The 23,299-nt window shown below is 41.3% G+C and overlaps 1 protein-coding gene across 6 annotated transcripts in view; it reads right to left on the bottom strand.

Moving 5' to 3' along the window:
* Nucleotides 1–611: 611 nt before the first annotated feature.
* Nucleotides 612–23,299, bottom strand: part of LOC138636074 (CAP-Gly domain-containing linker protein 4-like) — a 31,190-nt gene continuing 8,502 nt past the window's right edge. For 2 of the 6 annotated variants that reach the window (XM_069723909.1, XM_069723907.1), the window contains exons 6-18: nucleotides 22,884–23,002; nucleotides 18,549–18,602; nucleotides 18,181–18,429; nucleotides 14,634–14,769; nucleotides 14,228–14,359; nucleotides 12,507–12,713; nucleotides 11,169–11,252; nucleotides 9,695–9,889; nucleotides 9,401–9,535; nucleotides 6,618–6,741; nucleotides 2,324–2,388; nucleotides 2,115–2,193; nucleotides 612–1,781 (exon numbers count right to left, since the gene is read on the bottom strand). In XM_069723909.1, coding sequence (XP_069580010.1) covers nucleotides 1,406–1,781; nucleotides 2,115–2,193; nucleotides 2,324–2,388; nucleotides 6,618–6,741; nucleotides 9,401–9,535; nucleotides 9,695–9,889; nucleotides 11,169–11,252; nucleotides 12,507–12,713; nucleotides 14,228–14,359; nucleotides 14,634–14,769; nucleotides 18,181–18,429; nucleotides 18,549–18,602; nucleotides 22,884–23,002 — 1,955 coding nt within the window. In that variant the 3' untranslated portion in view covers nucleotides 612–1,405. The remainder of the gene's footprint in view (nucleotides 1,782–2,114; nucleotides 2,194–2,323; nucleotides 2,389–6,617; nucleotides 6,742–9,400; nucleotides 9,536–9,694; nucleotides 9,890–11,168; nucleotides 11,253–12,506; nucleotides 12,714–14,227; nucleotides 14,360–14,633; nucleotides 14,770–18,180; nucleotides 18,430–18,548; nucleotides 18,603–22,883; nucleotides 23,003–23,299) is intronic. The other 4 variants (XM_069723910.1, XM_069723908.1, XM_069723911.1 and 1 more) reach the window with 4 other exon arrangements.

Here is a 23,299-nt window from a genome sequence, read left to right as displayed (position 1 = left end):
AAATGCTTCGGCAGCCGTTCGGGAAGACTTTTTGTTTTGTTTTGTTTCGTTTTCTCTCCTCCTCATTTCATCTGTGGCAGATGTTCGAGACAACCTTGGGCTCTGACCACCGCTGCGTTTCAATCACAGGATGTCTGAGCAGACGGATCGATGACGGAAGGCAGGTGGAGATTCTCCGGCTGCTGTTGTGGCCCTACGCGCCCTAATTGGATGGTACATGAGTGTTTTACTGAGCGGTGGGCCTGTTTTCCACACATACAATCAATGGGCTCGTTCCCGTGCCCGGCGGCTCAGGCAGCCCCGATCGCACGGGAAACTATCCTTGAAACTTCTGGGCGATGTACATTTCCTGTGTCAAGCCGCTTTAATCGAGCGTCAAATACAATTACGCCCCGACCGAAGCTCTTCAACAAATGCCACAAGACCGAGTGAAGCTGGGAACATACGTGAGGACTTTTAAATTCCCGACACTTTCCCTCAAAAATCGCACACATTCAACTGATATTTGCAGATTGCGAAGTTCAAAATGACAGTTAGCAGTTTAGAGTGACGAAACCAAAATGAAATTAGTTCAAATTCGGGTTATGATGCCGATAGAAAACGTGACCTTCATCCCCATCGCCGCTTCAGACTCTACCGGGTTGTTGCTATGCTGAAGCACAATATAAACATAATCTGACACGGGAATAAACAACAACTGCTGCTGATGCGGTTCTCTTCTGATGGAGGTCTAAGCATAATTAAATCCTATTTAACGCGCATTGATTCATCAAGTGAAATTCCAGTTTTTGTTCAACATCCGTCAATTATCTGGAAGTCTTATTACAACCCTGGTAGAAATCGATCGGTCTCTCCTGTTCAAAGTGCCCTTAATATACACGTGCACGCGTCCACAGGAGCACGTGCACACTTTTGGTTCGACAGAAGACCACATTAACTCCTAAATTATCTGATAAAAAAATCTCATTTAAAAAGTGAGCTCTGGGTATAGAAATAGCTTTTCACGTGTGCCCCCCCCACACACACACACACTTGATCTTATTCTTATCCATCATATAGATGTTTTGTCAGTGCAATCAGATTAAAAGTAGTGCAGTGTTTTATGTCTTAAGATTCTCCCCAATCCTGCCTTAACAAATTCTATTAAGAATTCAAAGTTACATTTTTAAAGTGCGTTTCTTTTTCTTTTTCTTTTTGTCACCTATATGTTCCAAAACCTCATAATTAGTAAGTAGTTTAATACCTGCAAGCTCGCTGAGCAGAACACAGGACTGCATATATGAATGAGAAAACGTATTAATGTGCAATGCAAAAAGATGGAGAAGTTTCAACTTCTTGCTTTGAGTGGATCAGAAACAGAAAGTCAACCCCCCGCCCCCGCCGCCGCTCCTTTCCCCGACAGGCCTCAACTGTTTTCGTTCACCAAGCGCGCACCATTAATGCCGCGATAGGTGACCCGGCTGGGCCGGACCAGCACGCCGTGGCCCGGGCGGCACGTGAAGTAGCGGCGGCCGCCCACAGAACCGTCATTCTTGCCCTTGGAGCTTCGCAGCTCCAGACCCAGCCAGAGGCCCGGGGCGAAGTCTGCCGTGCCCAAGTAACGGATGAACGCCATCTCATTGGCGCTGCTCAGCAGGACCTGCGTGCCCACGTGGAGGCGGACCTGTCCGTCAAAGGTGGGGGAGGGACTGGATCCCGCCGTGCCGCCGGGAACGCCGCCGCCGCCGCCGCTCCCGCCGCTCAGGGTGCTCCAGCGCCGGCGGTGGGGGTTGGAACGACTCCTGCATTCGTTTTGGTTTTTGTTGTCGAATTATGGGAGCGAAGGGAGAAAAAAAATAAAATAAAATACAGCAAGAAAGATTTATGAGAAAAGAGAAACGGCGTGAAAGTCGGAGATTCATGGGAGCTGTGTTTGAGGGATTGATCTTCAATTCCCTGTTCTTGCTCATTATAACCACAATCATGCATCGGCCATTTAAAAAAAACACAGAAAAAAAAAAGGAACCCTCTGCTGACTAATACCTCTGCTTCTTATCATTATTGATTGTGTCAGGGCTGCAGGGGATTAGGGTGAAGCCCAAACGCTCGGGGAGGGAGGAATGCGAGGGACGCACCTGGTCACAGGGCTCCTCCTGCTCGTCTCCTTCGGAGTGGCGATGGCCGACGAGGTGCTGAAGCTGCGACGAATCGTCCCTGCGCAGCAATCACAAGAGTCAAGTCCTCCCTCACAGACACTTGCACACGATTCCCGTCACACGCGCTCACAGAATAATACATTCAAATAAATCTCAGTCAAAGCTCGCAATGAAGGCAGAAGTCTCACCGCTGAGAGGATGACTGAAGCGAGAGGAGGTGAGCTCTGAAAGGCAATCGACAGATCCGTGGATCCTGGGAGGGCACAAAGGAAACTTGTAAGTTGAGAATGAGACAATCAGCTGTGCAAATCTTTACTGACATTGATCCACAGTTTGTATCAGTCAGCAGTTTAAATAAATAAATAAAATAAAAAAAGCATTCAATAATTCATTTAATAGCAGCACATACCGAGTCTGCTGCTCCTCTAATTTAAAAAAAAAAAAAGACCACCGCTGCCTGCACAAGAGCACCTGCACCGTTTATTGGTGTTTTCTTAAGCCACTATATGATCACATTAATAATTACATTAGAAGTCTGGAAGCTGTTAAGAGTCGGAGCGCCCATAATGAGAAGCAAGCACAAGAGGAAGTGGTGTTTAAGGGATGGGAATATAGAAACTGTGTGTGTGTGTGTGTGTGTGTGTGTGTGTGTGTGTGTGTGTGTGTGTGTGTGTGTGTGTGTGTGTGTGTGTGTGTGTGTGTGTGTGTGTGTGTGTGTGTGTGTGTGATAATCTTCATTAGACAGCAGGAGAGCATGTGCTCAGCTGAGCTCACTTTGTGCTCTGAGGTTAATTAGGGGAAGAAGGAAAAAAGAAAAAAGAAACAAACAAAAAAAAAAAAAAAGGAGGAAAATGACATGAATAAAAGGGATGACAAGAAAACACGGGAGCGGACTTCCACAAATATATTTTATTTATCTCAAGGAAGGTAAACAGTGAGGTTACAAAAAAAAAAGAGAAAAGAACTGAGAAAATAACGAGGAATGAAGATATGGGAAGAGAAGAGGAACGCGACTCCCCGAACGGTGGATCTGCTCTGAGATGGAGCTCTCGGCAAAGGAAGGAGAGGAGACTAATTACACCAACAAATGAAGGCGGGACGTGTTCATTTAACCAGCAGTCAAACAATTCTGGTAAACCGTCTCCCCTTAACAGCAAACAATCAGCACTTTTAGATGTCAACCGCTTTTTGAACTGCGATGGCTTTTATTCCTGCTATTAATATGCCATCAATTATAAAAAAAAAAATAATAAAAAAAAAGGGGGTCAACAGATTTAATCCACTTGTAAAATAAAAACCAAACGCTGTGTGCCAGTGAATAACGGAGTGGTTTGTGCATATGAATGCCAGACATTGCAATATAATAACTGCAGATTGCAGTTTCCTGATGGCCCGGATTAAATGAGCTCCAGAAATAGCCACCTTGTCAACACGTGTTGTGCGTAGTGAGCGATGCCCAGTCTGACGTGCAGAAATACGACGGCCTCCAGTGAAGTCTGCGCGTGCACTATTTGAACCGGTCAACACGGGTCACTGCGAGAGCACTTCCTGCGTTGGCGTCACTTAAATGTAAAACATAGTTGTGGCCGTAGAATAAAGCAGCTTTTTAAATGTCTAAATTTAAAGACAGCTAAATGCCACCACCGTGGCTGCTCAGTTATGATAATTATATCATTTTGGTAAACCATGATGCTGTTCATCTAATAATTCAGATATTTAAAGTTTCAGGTGCAACACTTCTTCTGAACAGTGATGTCTGTACGGGGCAGCTCTATAACCAGCGTGTGATTGCACAGGTTAGTTTAGTGTGTTGAAGAGTTGTGAAACTATCCGTTGAGATGTGATTCGGTTTACCCGACAGCTGGAACGCCTGGAAAACAGGTGACCAACTAAAATGACGGGAATTTCTTCGGTTTGGTTGAAAAACCGACGGGGGTGTTTGGAGCCGTGTTTTCCAGCCCTCCGCTACCTTCATCACCGTGTTAGTGAATATCTCTTGAAAGAAGGCTTTTCACCGCGCCGGTCGAGTTCAACAGACTCTGAAGATAACAGGACGTGGAACGCTGAAGCCGTTCTGTTTACCTCAACACAGCAGAACTGATTTCCCTTTATCTGTATTTTACATACAACCAGTGCAGCTGACAGAAAATGAACACTGCAACAGTGTGACGAAGGAAAAGTTCAACTCTCTTTTCTTTTTCTTTTTCAAATGGTCCGTTTTCCATTTCTAAAACAGGACTCTAATATTGTGTTTATGAATCTACGGCACAATATGACACTTAACTCGGACACAAATGATGACAACTCGTACCAAATCAAGCATCAAATCCATTAGTATTATTCAGATTACTTGCTCACTAGCAGTTTTCTCAGGCCATGGTTGAAAACAAATATGTTTTATGTTATGTTACAGACATAATGGCTACTCTAAAACACGTCCTATTAAAATGTATGCTTCAAGGTTTACTTTAATTATAAAACACATTGAACAAAAAAGTTTTGAAATTTGCGTTTGGTAGATCATTTCCGTTGTAACACTGCTTCTTGGCAATAAATCGTACACCGTTGGAAAGCCTGTTTATTTCCCTTTTAAACAGAGCCCCATTTGTAAGGAACATTTGTGGGATGAGCAGCACAGCTGAGTACGTGGGTTGCGCCCATTAAAAATTAGCCAAATCTTTTCTGCCAATACCAAACAGCTTATTCTGCTGTTGATATTGACTCTTGTTTGGTGTACAATTTATTGCCAAGAAGCATTATTGTTACAACAGAGAAATAATCTACCAAACGCAAATTTCAAAACTTTTTGTTCGATACTAATATGTACTAATGTACTAATGATGTTGACTCCGGTTACAGTGGACTGGATGCACAACCTGACCAGACCGCTTACAGCAGAGCTTTCTCAGAACCTCATCAGACACCTCAACACCTACAAGTGTATTTTAGTTAAGAGGAGTCCCGGCTGTCTAAAACAAGACAGACGTCCATTATACGTCTAATAGATGCAAATACTTAACATCGTTTCAATATCTTGTAAGCTGCTGTGATTATACCAAAGACAATATTCATTGGCATCAATGAACTCAAATATAGTTACATTCATGTAAACATAAAGGACGATTAACATATTTATTTATCAAATTGAAACATCGCTAAAATGTGTCCTTACCGTAATCAAAGTTTTTAACACACTAACATGGAGCTCATTTTATACAAATGTTAATAAAACTGCTCAGAAGCTCGTGGATCGTCACGGAGAGTTATGGATGACTTCGTATAAGTCACAGATACCGTACCAACGTCTTGGATCATTTATTTAACACGTATTCGATGGGTAAGTCTCCGTTTCATGGGAGATCGAGCGATGGCTGCAACGTCACACGTTTTTCAAACATTCGGCAAACAAAACCAAAAACCAGGTGACGATGTATGAAGTTCAAAGAAAAGAATGATTCACGAAACAGCCGTCAAAATTAAGATGGCTAAAAAAAAAAAGAGATAAAAACCAAGACAATTAGTGAAAGTCACAGTCTGAAATCACAACCTCTTGAATTCAAGTTCCAACTTTAAACTATTTAAAGAGGCTGGAGCAGAAAACTCTCTTTCCCCATCTCTGTCCATCCACTGAGGACAGATTCCACGTGAGTCTTGTGATATGAGATCGTAGAAGAGTCCATCAGAGTCTCTTGTTCCAGATCTTGAAACACATTTTCAGTGCTATATGGACAAACTACCACAAATGCTATAAATAGGCTCAAAGTAAACCAGCACAAAAGAACTAAGTATAAAGTAAAGATGAAATACGTCTCACACTTGCGTAGCTGACAGCAGGTCTGACAGGTGAAGCGGTGGAACTCTTATAAACTCCTAATCTGGGTTTTATGTCCCGTCTCATTCGCAATCTTAACACGACAATATAAAAGTTAATCAGCATATCACACGGTAAAAAAATAAAATAAATCAACCATGCACTAAAGTAGAAGATGCACGCAACATTTTGATGTACTGTCTTACTGGCATTTTCTATACTCTGTTGTGTAAATATAACCTTCCTCACATATCCATAATCCATATTTAAAAGCAGGGAGGAAGGCGTCTGGCTCATTACGAGGTGCCGCATTGAACCGAGTGGAGCCCCGGGCTTCACGTTTGACAACCCTGACTCGAGTTAATCACCGCGATACAAGAACACTGTTTGCCGCACAGAGGCCAAAATCAAATGTGTCAGCCTTCACACAAACGACACTGTCAAAGGAACTCATTAGTGCCATCAGATGTATTGATGAAGCCAATGAAACGCATCCTCTGGGTTTTCAGGACCTATCGTCACATTCACGTTGTCCAATCTGCTCTGAACTTTGAAAGATTTTGTTGAAGGTACTTGTCTCAGTAATCAGTATTACCGCCGGCAAAAAAGCAAAAGTGGACCAATTCATCATTAGTGGGAAATTGAAGCGAGCTTAAAGGGCCGGCGCTCACCTTTGAACACGGGACGGAGGAGCGAAGACTCCGTGTTTGGGTGGGCAGCTGAAATACCTCACTCCTCCCACTGAGCCATCGTTTTTACCACTCGGTTTGTCCAGTTCGATGCCCAACCAGAGTCCTGCAGAGACACAAAGACAGAACAGAAATCAAACACGCAGGCGCAGGACCAGTGGCGTCCGAGCCCATTTTAAATGGATGAGGAGAGATGCACCTTCAACAAGACCAGGTTAAATCTACTATATGTCTGGGTTGTGGCTGAAACGCTGGAGGACTTCTCATGTGAAATGAAGTCGCGGCATTTGGGAACCACAGGGAGGAGGAGGAGGAGGAGGAGGACGAAGGCCGAAGCCTCGAACCGGCCGTGCCTCTCTGGAAGGTGACGGGGCGAGACAACCCCGGGGAGGCCGAGGCAGGCATCATTAAAATAATAAAGCTGTGTGGTCATTCATAAGAGAATTGAAGCAGCAACGAAAAAGTAACGCAAACGTTTCCACGAGCAACTAACTAACGAAGTAACATTACCTAATTACTAACTTGTTAGTAACATGCAAAACACTCGATATAAACACAGCTTATGTAGTTCCTCATGCAGTCGCGGTTGTTGGTGTTTACAGAAGCGGCTCCAACCAAAAATGCGTATCAGTAATGTAATGTTGCTGATGTTGTTTGCGGTTTGTTGTAAATATCAGATGTTCTATCGAGACGATTATGTTCGCTGGATAAACAAGCTGAGATGATTACAGACGAGCAATCAGCTGTTCACTGATAATGTGGCTTCCAAACGTTTGTCTTGTAAATAATAATGCTATATTAACAAACAACAGCATGCTGGGAAATTGGTTCCCATCTTTCCATGTCAATTGGCCACCGGCCTCCATCTCGAAGCAGCGCTTCCTGTGGAGTGAACGGTTCTCCCTCTGAGGCCGCGGCAAGAAAACATCTTATTTCATTAGCTTTCAGTCACTGCCCTGTAAAGTCATGTGGCTCTTCTATGCAAGGCAGCATTTATTTTCCTGTCTCTTTATGATGACTTCAATACACATTGCAAGTGCCAAACTAAGATAGAGAGAATTCGTATTCCTATGAAGAGCTTTTGCTACAGAAGCACAGTCCTCAGCGCACTGAGATAACAGAGCTAGCGTTGATTTACGAGTATCAAAGGAAACTTAAGACTGAAATCCCTTCAAACGAGATCCTCAGTGGCGAGATACATTCGAATTTATTCATACATGACTGACGCCTGGGTAGAACTACCGCCTAAATATTCATGAAAACTCAAGAGCTGTTTTCTGTTTGGCTTTCAATGCCTTTTGCTCAGCAGCAGCTTTTTAAAATCTAATTTTTCTAAGTATGTTCTGTCCAACTCAAGGTTTGCAACTGCACTAACTTGCGACTTAACATGTAATGGAGTTCATACAAGATGAAAGAGACGCGTTTAACAGAGCTTCACTTTATCTCGGCGTCCACAAGTGACTCACTGTACAATAATGGTATTGCGCAGAGATTCAATGATTATGCGAACAATTTTGACATTTCCTGCAACAGATCAAAAGAGAATAGAAGTTATCTAGTTAAAGAAAAAAACGTGCACTCCTCTCATTTAATAGGATCGTTCATTCATCTTATTTCAAAGGATAAAACTTCTTAAAGAAAACTCAACCTTGGACGTGAACAATATGTCATTTTTATGGGGTGTTAATTTACCCACGTTAACTTTCTTTAGTTATGTTTCTCGAGAGACAAAGCTCAGGTCATTTCACTTTTATACCTTCAAGGAATCAAAAACTTTCTTTCAGTCCTATAATGACGACACGGTTACCTAAACTGTGCAATCATTATAATTTATTTGGACAGAAACCACTAGCTCTCCAGTTTACTGCCCGACCAAAAATACCTGGATACGTTCAGGAAGAAAATTGTAGTAATTCTTTATGTCTTCCCTGAAAACAGCAAAGTAGGGACAGGCATGATTCAATAAAAGGATAATGAATATTTTAATATGGCTTCCATGTTCCTTTTGAAGTTCTTTTTAAACTCAAGCTGCCATAAACCCGACTCTGAACCATGGCAGAACTACGTTTTTTTTTTTTTTTATTGTAACACTAAACTGATTTTCTATAATACGCTTTTAACACTTTCGCTGTATGAAATTATTTGCACGCATGTCCGATGTCAAACCAGTGCTTTCTTTTAATTATACACAAATTTATTTGATTGTTTAACTGCGATCATTTTTTTTTTATTTCACTTTTATTAATCCCCGAGGGGAAATTTCTTCGCTACAGCAGGGGGGCTCTCAGGGGGGAGCTGCTGCAGCAGGCTGCCACTAGGTAACCTGACCTGAGGTGCATGTTTTTGGATGATGGGAGGAAGCCGGAGAACCCGGAGAGAACCCACGCAAGCACAGGGAGAACATGCAAACTCCGCACAGATTTGATCCATACAAACAATCAAAGGAGTCGAATAATCTAATTGGCTGCACTATCACAATGTTTACATTCATTTAATTATTTATAAGTTTCAGCACACTCCTTGAAAATTTGACTTTTGTGAACATTTCCATGTTTATATCCATGTATGAGACCCACTGCAAATAATCCAGTTCACAACCACTTATCATTTTCAGAGAAGTTAAATTGATGTTTCCGGAGAAATTTAGCCGAATAACATTTTTTGTCTTTGTGATTCAAGCATAATGATAAAGATGAAATGTTTGCCTCCAAATATAAAGATTTTAGTGTGATTTCATAGGGAGAACCGCAGTTTTAACAACTGACCTGGTGCAAAGCTGGTCTTTCCGTAGAATTGGACCACACCGGTTCTCTGGCCCACCACCAACACTCTCTCCCCCAGACGCACCTCGGAGCCCTCACACACCGAGCTGCTACCTGAAGGGGTTCGACTTCGAAGACCTGGAAGAGAGAGATCAACAACAGCTATTTATCAGCCGTGATAATTACTTGTCAATTTGAAACAATTAGATTGTCATCATGATGGGAAGAAGACCTTCATATCTATATATATATATATATATATATATATATATATAGATATACACATGCTGACGAGACCTGCAGCTGTAAGTGCTGTGGAGCCAGAAGAGGAGGGGAGGGCCGGTGAAGGCGTCGTCCTGGGACTTGGAGAAAAACGCTCTCTGCGCTGCCTGGCAGGGAGGCGTTGTCTCGGCAGTGGACGAGGTCGAGCGCCCGGCGCATGCCGGGAGTCCAGCGAAGAGGACGAAGAGGAGAGCGAGCGGGAGAGGATACCTGCGGGTGGAAAGACAGGAGATGCAGCGCAACGGTCAAATTTAGAGAAAAAAAAAATCCTGCTAAAGAAATGACCAAAACTGAACACAGAGTCAAAAGTTGAAACTAATCAAACGAATTCACACAAAGACATCAACACGGCTAGCCACGCACTACACATCGATCGGAAAAACGTGCAGAAGCTGTTGCATGTCGGAAAGTTGTTATCCACTCTGCTGAGAAAATCAAATAAAATCACAGCACCAAATGTGCGCCTCCACTTCTTAATAATGAATCCGTCATCCATCCTTCCATTTAGGCCAATATCAGGAACTCCTGTAATGCCATCGGAAAAATGAATTTCATTTTGCCTTTTATTCTCCTGGGTGTGACAGCGCCGACAGCATCAGGATCCAGACAATTACCACTGGAGTTTTCAGAAATCCAAGCAGCTGTGTCACATCATTGTACGGCAGTACAATTCTGGGTGAACTCAGTCTACCATTACCGAGATCCAACTAAAGGCCAACATGCTAATCCCCCCCTCCAACATGAGATAATGAGATGAAGGCAGGACAATGCCCAATTTCACTCAAAAAAAAAAAAAAAGAAGCTATTTGGGCAGGACCTCATTAAGCTTTTAACTTTCACGGACCTTCACAGGCCATAAGTTCATTATGTGCCCAACTCTTCCAGGCTAATTGATTAAATCTGAGCCAAAGTGCTTTAAGAAGGGAAGATTCAGCTACAAACAAATTGAAACACAGGTAGTGATGGGCAAAAAAAAAACTTCTCAGCCTTTTCCCAAATGTTGTTTTCAATTGTAAGGCTTGGCTAATGGGCCCCTAAGAACGGATGGTCATGGATGGTAAACAGTTGGAGCTGCTGATCCGGTCATTTCTGTCTGGACTGGCCGGGTTTTGGTTTCATGCCCAAAAACTTTAGGTCGAGGAAACTATACTGATTTCTATATGTATTCAGCTACTCAAATACAATTTTTCCAAACACCCAATCAGATCTATGTTCTTCTATTTAAACTATGCTTTGATAAACCACTGTGTATCCTGCATTCGTTTTCAGTCAAAGTATCAGTTTATGACATCCAGGACTTTCTTGGTTGGAAGAGATTTCTGTTACCGTTGAACTGCCCTGAGGTGGATTGTGATGTTGGATTCAAGTATTAAGGTGCATTATATATATATATATATCAGATACTTCATACTAAATAGTGCAAACGCATTCCCACACTACATTCTGTGCTACAAGTGCATTGAAGCCGGCTCAACTATAGCTGCAGTACCTGTCGTAGTGACTGAGGTGTCGCCCTCTTGACCGGGACCAGGCGGGCTTTTTTGATTATCAGATGTTGTTTTAACAGATAAACCTTTCCACCCAGACACACAAAGATAACAGGGAGAGAGTGATTTATCTTTAGCACAGAGAAATAATCTTCGGATTAGAAGATTTGAGTGATAAAAGTCACTTTGACAACTGGCAGTATTATTGAGTTGTGCATTTATTAATTATTAAGATTGACAGGTTAAATTAACTGAACGAGGGAACCTATATAAAAGACTGTATATAATAAAAGTGGACGCAGTTTTCAGGTCTGAAAAATTAGGACGATACTGAAGTGCCTTAAACTGCAAAACCATCGAGTGCCACTAGAGGTTGGCTCCATAGACTTCCATTCAACTAGTCTCATAAACCCAAAGTCAATACCTTTTTTCCACAAGTTATCTCGGTGTTGTTAGCGAAAGTCGCTCCTTCCTATTAGTTTTCTGGTTGTCCATCTGGCCGTCTGTCATTAATTATAAAATAAGCTTCAAAAAGCAGTGTTTTTGGGGGCGTGTCTGTTTGATTGCCAAAAACACACTAGACATATGATTGGCTATTATGAACATAGGTGCATTGTCAAAAAAGGAACAAAAAAAAAAAAAAGTTTTCAAATGTTAATCCAAGATATGGAAATACAGTTTATGTAAACCAAGTTAGGAGAAAGAAAACAAGAAGAGAGAAACAAAACGTCTACGCTGTAAAGATAAAACACGAGAGCAGGAGAGTGAAGAAATGTAAATAGAGAACAGCATGACATTGTCAGTGAAACAAAAATGATGGAAACTCTTTAACTTCAACACACAATAAAAACACTTAAAATACACTGAGACAAGCAGTTACAGGCACACAAAAGCTTTGTGTCCTTTTTGTGTCTTTTCCAGTAAACTGACAAAGGCCTTTTGGAGTTTGTTGTTTCATAGGCTATAAAATTAACATCCATGTATTTAAACCGGTTTAAGAAAAAAACCTAAATTCTAATGAGAACCTAATACACACAAAAATCTTCCTGATAAACTATCTCGCATCACTGAAGTCATTAAAAGATCACCAGAGTATAAACTTTATACTGCTCTTTGAAAATGTTAGAAAAAAAAATCTTACATCAGCCTTGTGTGTATTGATTGCCATTTCGGTTCACATTTAGAGGGAGCTGTGAAACACTTCCCTCAGAGACAGAGTTGTGTCTTTTCTTTGAACTCTTAAGAGGAGACTGCATTCCTACTCAGAATACCAAACATTTCTTGGCACTTGACCTTTAGCTTGCGGAGACCTCCTGGCTCTCTATAATATTTCCACAAACTGACGTTCACTTCAAGTGGCAGGCTGCAGCGCAAACTGAGGCGTTTTGATCCAAGCAGCGGCGCTTCGTGAGGTCGTCCATGTTCCCACCACCCTTTGAGGTCCGAGTTACAGTCGACACGCTCTAATAGGGGCCAGCCTGGCGTTCTGCTGTGTCTGTCTATTCCGGTTAGTTGAGACGAGACAGCTCCACAATGACCCATCCAATCTATAGATAAACACAAACAAGCTGTCTGCTCGGCTGATCCGAGGGGACAGTGAAACACAGGTGGCTGAGAGAGGAAGTCCATGGCTGACAAAAGCCCTGAAAAGTGTGTGACCATAAATTAGTCCGGTTCCTGGGTCGTGAGGAGGTGCAGGCACACATGCCCTCACATACGCTGCGTGCCACACAATCACACGCACCTTGTGATGAATGGCTGCCAGGCGTTTCAGCCTGTCTATGCCCGAGTTATTAAACCCTGCTTAATTGGAGTATCAATCACTGCACTCCACGGGCTTCTGAGTCTCGCTATTCTATTTACAACAACGACGACTGGCCTTCAAAACCTTTGAATATTAAACCTCCACAATTCAGCTTTAAAACCAAAAAGGTGGCAAAAACCACAGAAACGTACCGAGACAAGTTTCTACAATGTTCGGAGGTGACTGGACTGCAGACGTCATTAGTCAGGAGTTGAAGATGTGGGCATCCAAGGACTGTGAGAGCAAGGTCTTGTCAGCAGTTTAATTTATGCATTGTCCTTTGGCACCGATTCAGAATCCACTTTTCAAAGTATTCAAGGAAGATTAATATGAAAGCCCAGATGCAATAAATCCTACCACACGGTGACATGGCTCATAGGGTCGGAGAGAGGTGAGAAAGCCTCTTCTCAGCATGAGCGAGTGGCTGCGGCTGATGGCCTCATCTGAACACTGTGGAGTGACCGAGTTTCTCCATAGGACGCTCAACGCCCACTGGCTCACAATGAAAACTGTCAGTAGGGCCTTCCCTTTAGGTATCTACCGTGTTTCCATATAGAAACGTATTCAATACAACAACTATCACTTCATTTCATTACGCCGAAACATGGTAAACATAGAGCGATTGCTTCTCGTACATTTAATTGATTTTTTTTTTTTTATTTATTTGCCAGATCATTACTAATGAAGACAACATCTTCAGCAGTGCATTTTATAGACTGATAAACTCACTGTAATGCCGTTGGTGATGTTTTTTGATGAATAATTGGCATACAGAGTTCTAGTATATTTGCTAATTAGGCGATGCAGACAACTAGTGCATAGCACAAGTTTTAATGAATGAACAAATATTACTGCATGTCCCAACAGCTATAAATTATTAGTCGGTAGGTGAAGTGATATTTCTCCTGTTCTCCTTTCAAACGACATGCCATCTTTGCCACTGGCTACTCAGTTTCACTGTCTTTCAAGTCCATGTGAGCAATAGTTAATTTTAAGTCTTTTATCGCAGTACATTTTGGCAAAGCTCCTCAGGCAAGTTTATCAGGACAAAAACGTGTGAGCCTCATGTTGACCTTGTTGCCGTGTTTAGTGACCCTGACAGGACCCGAGTAGAGATTCAATCATAAAAATAAAACCAGTTGGACCGGTGTTCAGTTCAAACACCCATAGCTTTCACAAGAGACAGCTTTTTATCGGATGCACACATTAAATACATTTACTGACATAGTAGTAACACGTTTGGTATTTTTTCTTTACCTGTGTTAATCTTGGAGGTAATGCGGGACAGGTCTATGCGACGAGGCGGGCGTATGGGTGTCGATGTCTTTGTAGTGCTGGTTTTATGCCTTTCCAAAGGTTTGCTTATCTTTGACAGGGGAGCGAAAATTCCTATGAAAAAAAGCATACGACAAATAATTTAAGTACACACAAGTCAGAAGATAACAAGACTTACAGAATGATAAGACAAATAAGTGAAACAGCAGCAGAAGACACATTGCATGAGCTAAAACACATTACGTTCACTGACAAGTGACCGAAAGGACAAATGTAATTTCCTCGGTCCAAGATGACACTGAAAAACTGAGCAGACCATTTAGTCCTATACAGCTGTTAATTTAGTTGAGGGAGGAAGTGGTCAATCAACAACTGTGGCATGACCTACCATGTTTGATTCGACAGGTGAAATACTGAACCCCTGCCACGGAGCCGTCATTCTTCCCCTCCGGTTTGTCCAGTTCCACTCCGGCCCAAAGACCTCCGGAGAACTCGGTGCTGCCGCAGAATCGCAAGGTTCCAACCTGCGCACACACAATTATGTTCCACAGAGATTCAAAACAAATATGAACCCAATGTGGAAATCAAATCAACGCAAAATTTCATTTTCATTTCATCTTCCTGCCATCCACTATGCCAAGAGCAGAACCACCATCAGAAACGGAACAACATTTGAATGTGACTTTTTTCCACTAAAGCTGCAGAAGAGACAATTAAAAAGATGAAATAGAGATCAAAGCATGAGACTGAGCCAGAAAGCCTAGGGAAGATAACAGCAGTTCTGATTAGCCAATCTCCACAACTTGGCATGTTGCATTTCTTTTCTCAGTGTGGCACAAAACTCCCGTCAATGATTCATTCTTTTGGAGCAAATGTCTGGTTGAGCAAGAATTTGTGTTTCCTTGTTGTCAAATGGAACCAATTCAGACATGCCTGCACCGCAGATGACTCACCTGTTTGGTTGTTTACAAGTTCTTTCAAAATTCACACTTACTTAAAAGTGTTAAAACAGAGCGAGCACCAGCCCTTTGACTACGTCATCTCTTCGGGCCTGAAATTACATAGAAATTGTCGAATTTGAGGCTCCATTCAAATTTAATAAACTGCTGAGCCCCAAGAGAAGGAACTCCCCAATCTAATATGAGTCCATTTTCAGGATTTCTTTTGTCATAGTGAAGTTATTTTAGAATGAATACAATTTTATTTTATGCCAATGGGATCAAGAAAACCAAACACTGTTCTGAAGAACCACTGTAACTTTAACAAATGTGTTTTCTGGTGTGGTGGAGGGAATAAGCTCATATTTGTTTACCCCATTGAGGAGGTTTGGAAAAGGGGGCCCACACTAGAGGTCGTAGAAGAGAGGCTATCGTATGCCATGCAGACAGAAAAACAATCTTAGAGGCAAATTGGAAATTTGTGATATTGGGTTTTTAACTGACTTAACTCATGAAGTCCAAGATCATTTGTAAAAGAGTAAAGATGTCACTACAAACTAATTGTTTAAATTGCATCACTTTAAAATCAAAATGGATTTTTTTTTTTTTTTTTTTTTTTGGAGTGTTAGTACTGAGGTAATATTGAAAAAAATAATCTGGTGGAACACAGAAGGTGTAACACCGAGATTTTTATTTATTTATTATTTTAACTTAAGACTCAGAAATTATAATACACAATGTCGCCTACAGGTTTATGTCTTATATTATGGATATTATACATAGATTGAGGGTGGACTGGGCTCATGTTGTCATCCTGATACAGGTGCACACCAGATTTCAGAAAGTAGAAAGACAAAGTGTCTGAGGTTCAGAGGAGGAGAGACACTGTCAAGTAAATTGTCAAAGTTAAACTTTGCCATGGACCCCATGAGAAAAAATGTTGTACTTATGGGGCGCAAGCTCCACTGCTTTCAAAGCACGCTCCATGTCCAAAGGATGACACGCGTAGTTGAAGTGAACGTTGGGTGGTTCATCTTGACAGCAATAATACTGAAGAATTTATTGGAATTTGAAAAAGAAATTTGGTGAAAAGTACAAATCTGTTGCCAAATACACTTATTTTAAATAAATATGAAAATAATAAAAACGTTGGTATTTAATTCATTAAAAAGAAAATTGCTGCAACTGAAAAAAAACATCAGCAACAACAAAAGCTGAAACACCAACTGCGATCAGACAGAAACACAGCAGAGGTCTCCAACCTTTTTTCCTCTGAAAGCTACTTTGAAAAAATAAACTACTACCACTACTACTACGGTCATGTAGGTCTCGCACACTCTAACATGTATTCACATAGCTGAACTCCACCAAACCAGCTGAATAAGCTTCTGAACAATAACAAACCGATACTCAACACACACATACTCAACCCGTAGCTACAGTGTACTACTGCGTGTAAAAAGATATTTTGTGATTACATTTTGACTAAAACTTTACATAAAGGCTTCGAATTATTATAGCACTAGTGCAATGTCAGCGTATCAATTTGTTTACATTTCACTCGTCAATTTTCAAACACTTGAGCTCATTAAACATTTTCACTGCAACAAAGAAACAACCATCACAGTTTCGTTCTCACTTCCGGCTGTGCACAACATGGACTGTTTGATTCAGTGATTAGTTAAAAGGCTGACCCACAGGTGAAGAAGAAGAGCATGAACATTTTAAAAACTTCTAATACTGTTTGCAGACATTTAAAAGTATCATAACAGGAGTTAGTTGAACTTCGACAAGCTCACATTAATGTTGATGATATGCCAGAAAATACATGGCAGACAGACATAACCCCGAATGCGGGAAGGTTGCCAAAAGAGTGTTGCCTAGCAACTGGAAATGATATTTTCTTGGTTGAGGGCCATAATAATTGTAGAAAATATAACCCTAAGCAAAGCCTCTGTCTCTGAGTAGCGCCTAACTTTTTTGATTATTACATGAAAAAGCAGGCGTTGGAGAGATGGAAGATTTATGTTCATGGTCCAGTTGTAGTGATTGGTGATGTGTGGTGTTGTTGCTATAGAGAGAACATGCCGTGTAAGGTTTGTGTGCAGGTCTTTTACAGTGTGTTGCACATTATCACCGTCAGCCTGACGTAATGATTCCTGTTGGAAAACCTGATTATTAACTTTGTTTTTTTTTAAACAGAATCCCCGCTCTGGGTAAAATATATTACAAATGACAAGATTGTCCAAACAGCTGTGTTTCTGCTTGATGCTGTGCAGCACTTTGGTCAACTTATGTCGTGTTTACATGTGCTGTATGTAAATAGCTGACATGGTTATAATTTATAGAGGAACGATCCAAATGTCAATCATGCGTTATCAAGGTGACGCCCTATTTTACACTGAGCAGAGCCTCTTTTCAAAACCTGCTAATGTCATTATGATAGAGATGACAAACTATCTTTAAGCCTCTAATTTACAGTAACAGATTGCCATTCCTGCGCTATTTGGAATTGGATGGTGCACCAGCTAATTGTCTCATCAGTGACTTCATGTGTTAGTATGAGACAGTATAAGAAACGGTTGTGCTGTCGTTTGTCTTGTCAGTACTCGTAATGTTTTTGTCCATTTGAGGTGGAAACGGGCCGAATGCGGCCCTAACCCGAGGCTAGCCGCATAGACAGGTACTGCACCAAAAATACAGCCAAGTGTTTGTCACTACAGCTTTCCTTAAATGCATCGCTGCGTCAAAGAGAGAGCTGATTTCAGAGTTCATCTCTGAAACTGGAGAAGTGTACACTCATTTGAAATCAGCTAATTAAGGGGTCCTAATTAGGTTGCAAATCTTCCCTCTATTGTACAACTTTGAGATGTGACAGATAGACATTTGTTTCAGAGAAATCTTAGCACACCTTCAGGCAAGACTAAAAAAAAAGCTGCATCTGAAGGATTTGGGAAGATCATCGCTCTCGCCCTTCAACAGGGACCTACAACGCACCTTCTGTCCAGCTATCACCACGCGGTCCCCCAGTCGGATTCCCATGGAGGCGAGCTGAATCCTGGCCTTATCCGAGAGAGCAGGAAGGGACTGGGCTTGCAGGGTGAGGGGCAGAGGGGAGCTGGGTCTGGGTAAAGCCTGTCTCAGCAGAGTCCGGAGCTCTTTGGCCACGGCGGCTGCATCTGCCATCTCCAGGGGCATGTCGAGGGGGTCGGGAACCACGTCGGCTGGACACTGCCCTTTTTCATTCTGTAGGAAGAACAGGACAGTAATGATATTCTGCTGAATTACACTGAATTTCATTCAACAAAAGAATATTTTTGCCAGCGTGCCTAATAAATGTTATATAAACAAGAGAATGTACTTGCTGAAGAAAGTGCATGTGAGCGCTGGCACGCCAGCAGGCTGCTGCTGGATACCAACTAAAAAAAAAGCAGCATTTACTGGAAAAGAGGCAGCTGTTTTATCTGATCAACACATAACACTGCTTTATCTTTAGCCATCTACCTAATAATACAATGACAGCTTGCCAGCTCTCACAATAATGAACAATATTTGATAAAAAATAAAAAATAAAAATAACGAGAGCAGTATCAGCCTCCCTGATGTCAAACTGCAGAGAGAAGAAAAAAAAAAAAGAAACTCGATCTTCAAAAAGATTGTGATTATTACTGAATGAAGACGCTGGGCTTAAAAGGTGAAAATCAAGTTTTAAACCTTGATAACATGTCCACGTGGTGCTTTATATACTACAAGACAAAAACACGAGTGAAATAAGCCGTCAACTTCATGAAGACAGGAAGCGAAGGCAGGAAGAGACGGCTGCGAAGGCGTGACAGATGAGGAGAGCTCATTCAGTCGTACTGTTCCAGAGTCACTGGGTACGAGCACATTCTCCACAAACTCCAACAGCAATAATACCAGCACTCTTTAACAAAATCAGAAGGAGCGCGCCTTTCATCGCCAAGGTCTGCCGCACTCATGTTCTAACACTGAGCTAACTCTCTCACACACACACACACACACACACACACACACACACACACACACACACACACACACACACACACACACACACACACACACACACACACACACACACTGCGGGTAGTTAAGAGAATATCTCAGTGGACTGGTTGAAGGAAAGACGTGTGCAGTTCAATGAGGATTTTTCTCCTGTTAATAGAGCATATTTAATAATGGATTACTGTATTTTTTTTTTCAGGTTATTCAGCAGAATAAAAACAAGACAGTTTCATTGAGGTTCCCTATTAAAATGCAACCAAGATCTCACAGTGAACCACTTGAAACACTGTCGAACACTCACTGATGGGGAACCAACAGCTTTTCCAACTACACAGCAGCCATACTGATTCTCAAACATTTAGTGAGATGATATGTTCAGTTCATGTCAACATTATGACAAAGACTTATGTATTAAACTCATGGCCAATTTTGAGACTGTACTTTTGTACTCAACTGCTTTTATTTAAAAGGTGCTTCTGATGTTTATCCACTGCAATTTACAGACAGAATATCTGGAAAAAAAAAAAATGTTGTACAGGAGTGAGTACAGCAAAAGAAAGTAAATGTGTGTACTTTAGAAACACTCAATCATCTAAAGGTGCTTTCACACACACCTTGTTTGGTCCGGACCAAAAACAGCCGGTGTGAAAGCTGCCTCGGACCTCGGTCCGGATCAAAGGACCAACATTTGGCCTGACCAACAGAGGCGACCTCAGGCCGCATCAAACTAAACCACGGCTCACTTTGTTTGCAATGTGAAAACACTTTCGGACCAATTAAATGAAGTTGAGGCAGGTTATCATCACACATTAAACTGATCAAATATATTTTCAGGTATGTAAACGCCCAAAAAAGTAGGAACAAGTGAGCTTAATCTAACTGACATCTATGGAACCAAGAAGCAGCTACTTCCAAAAATTGTGCCCACATAATATATAATACATAATAATTCTCAACAGCTGAAGCTCCCATGAGCTGTATGCTGCTGCCAGTCAAATGTGGAAAAGATGGGGTCATTCTACCAATGAAAACTCTTGCATATACCAAACAGTCTTGCAACAGTGGCTGACATCAAAACTCAAAAGGGAAAAAAAAAATCAGAAAGCGATCCACCACAGCATCTTGCTACTAATGGAAAGCATGATGAGTTGCCACCGCTATGAGATATGTGGTGAGGAAAGCATGAAAGGCCAGCAGCATTTTTATTTTTCCATCCTTTTAAAACTTTCCAATGCTTTGTTGTGACGAATCTCTGCAGAGTCAGAGAAAAGAAATATCAAATTAAACTACTTCCAAATCTGACCTTTACTCAAAGGAAAACTGAACTTCTTGGCTCCGGTATGAAGCCATTTTAACTCGCTGCCAGCCACCACTACCTTTTTTTAAACTGACACAATTTAGCAGGTAGAGCATCAAGTAAATCACAAATGAATGCGTGGTGAATAGTGTGGGTGATGATGCAATACACACTTTTTTTGACTAAACAAAATTGTCAATGAAAGTATTAAGAGACCGTTTTCCTTGTTCCACGCAAAAAAAAACTTGTATCTGACTTTTCTTTGTGTTCTGTGCAGTTTGTCCTCGACTTTTGAGTACTTATCAAACATGATGTAACATCTGTAAAGCTTATTCGCAGCAGCATAAACATGATAAACCTTACAGCAGAAAGAAAAAAATCTTCCCTCTGCGGCATTTTAACTTTTGCTTGGCAAGATAAGGACCGACCGTCCCTTTCTTTAACCTGGAAGACCTCTTAATACAAGAGTTAAATGCCAGGCTGGTTAATACCAACCATTGTCCACTCACTAATCAGGCATTGCATTCACACACTGACAAACACAGGAGCCTGCACGCATCTTTGAGCAAGGAAATTATTGGATTATGGTGCGCAGTGCTTTGGTGACCTCCAGTGGGAAAATTAGTGCATACAAAGAACAAACATGGGATCGGCTGTCAAACAGTTAATGAGTCTGAAAAACCCAGTGCTTGATGTAAAAGGCAGCAACCGCATAAAGAGACATGAAAGTTCTAAGTGCAGATCGAAAAAAAAAAATTCTGTTATTACAGACTATATTCTCTTGATGTCACATTACAGTCTACTGGGATTCTGCATATATGCTTCAGTTCAAGATAACTGACGATCAGCGCCGTTCAAGCAAATCCCTCGACCGAGCTTTAAATGACTGCAAGAGGCACGAGGCAGGCAGACGGAGCGCTCTGAGGTGTTCGAGTGGTAAATCCATTCAAAATATGCCGAGGAAAGCTGTATTCTCAACAGCTGCCTTTTTAGGCGTCATCTGACGGCTGAGTCAGAAAATGCCAAACAGGAAATGCGCACAAAAGATCACGGAATATATAGAATGCAATAACTCGGGAGGCCTGATGGATTATCTGGCCTGATAGTACTCGAGATGGCAATCTGTTATATTTCTTCCTGAGCATAAGGAGTTCTTTGGCAAAGATCTCCGTCAAATCACTGCAATTCTGTCAGGCAGTAAACAAAGATGACTTCACATAAGGAAGGTTTTGGAAATGGGTTAGTGAGGTTTCCAAGAATGGTGTGTGTGTGAGCGGATGCAGAGGGCAGACGCTGTCATTAACATCTAAGACAATCCAATACAACAGCTATGACACACAACAATCAAGTCTTTGTTGAGATTATGGGCTATTTTTTACTTTTTAGAACTACACTGAGGTGACAATACTGCTGAAGTTATTAGTTGGTTAATTAAAGAAGAAAAATTGGTCAATATAAAAAAAAACAATTTTTAAAAATACATAGAAAGAATGTGGTATTGATGTATTAATGTCATAACTTCAAAATATATTTCTAAATAATTGAATTTTGAAAGAGAATAAAATTGTTTACACGTACTGTGGTCCTGATTGTTGTGTTTTCACCTGGAAATGTATGTGTGTATTTGTATGCTTGTACACAAGCTACTTTCCCCTTATTTGAACCCCTCTCCAAACTTTTTTTTGCACCAGCTACGCCCGAGTTTCGATGAAAAGACCTTTTCACCTGTCACAGCAGGAAAAGCGGAGTGAGTGGAATCGATAACATTAATATTGCCTCGGTTGCATCAAGTGCCCTCAGAAGTCATGGCAGTGAAACAGCATGTCTGATAGCAGAACCTCCCCTAAGTGGAATGCAGCCATCATAAATACACTTGTGCTTCTCCTGATGTGACAAAGCTGTCTGCCCTGAAATATGTCTTCAAGTTTCTGCCCTGTCTTTGCTCAAAGTGATCAGCAAAGTCTGTACTTTGTTGATGCATTTGGTGCTGACAGTCCATGTGAAGCTGTATTAAAATACATTTCTTTATTCACAATGATGCTTCCAGTTCTTCAATAACTGTCAAGTTTCACGCTTTGCCTTTAATGTGCACTTTACACTTTTTTATACCCAAGGAAACGACACCGTTGTTCATTTGCTGAGTGAGGAGGACTGAAGTTCCCATGATATATTCTAAGATGTTCTCTATCTGATGTAAACAACACATCAAGAATTGAAGGAAATCAATTTTGTTCCTGGTGAACTGAAATTGACTAAATAGATCGCTGTTGACATGCAACCCTAACTAAATTTAATCTTTTTTTTCTTTTTTTTTTTAATTAAACATTTTATTTAAAGTCTGCAGCTGTGTGAGGATACGCAGAAGAACAGTGACACTTACCCTGAAAGACGGATTGGCTCCGAGCTCCAGGAGACATTTGACAGCTGAAGTGCACAGGTTGGATGCAGCAATGTGCAGGGCTGTGCCAAAATCAAAGTCACTGCAGGTGGCATCAACCTCTACAAAAAAAAAGAAGACCAAGATGATGTATACGAACCGTCTTAAATTAAGACACCGAGATTGACAATTATTGACCATCATTTACACGCAGCTGATTAAAAACGGACATAAATGACCTTAGTTCAAGTATTGCAGATTTAAGGTCGCTATGAAAAACCCAGAATTCTCTCAAGACTGAAACATGGACTAATGTCAAAAGACATCAAATATGCAGATAACTCAGAAAACTACATCTGGGAACAGCCCGCAGGTCCAATGCCGAGTCATTTCTACAGTAATCTGGCAGCTGCCATCAG

The sequence above is a fragment of the Brachyistius frenatus genome, unplaced genomic scaffold (genome assembly GCF_029030835.1).
Source record: "Brachyistius frenatus isolate BFR_SWC_R1_liver_20210118 unplaced genomic scaffold, ASM2903083v1 Contig_350, whole genome shotgun sequence".
In the NCBI taxonomy this organism is placed as follows: Eukaryota; Metazoa; Chordata; class Actinopteri; family Embiotocidae; genus Brachyistius; species Brachyistius frenatus.
Note: the sequence above shows the minus strand (reverse complement) of the source record. Positions and strands in the feature narration are given on the sequence as shown.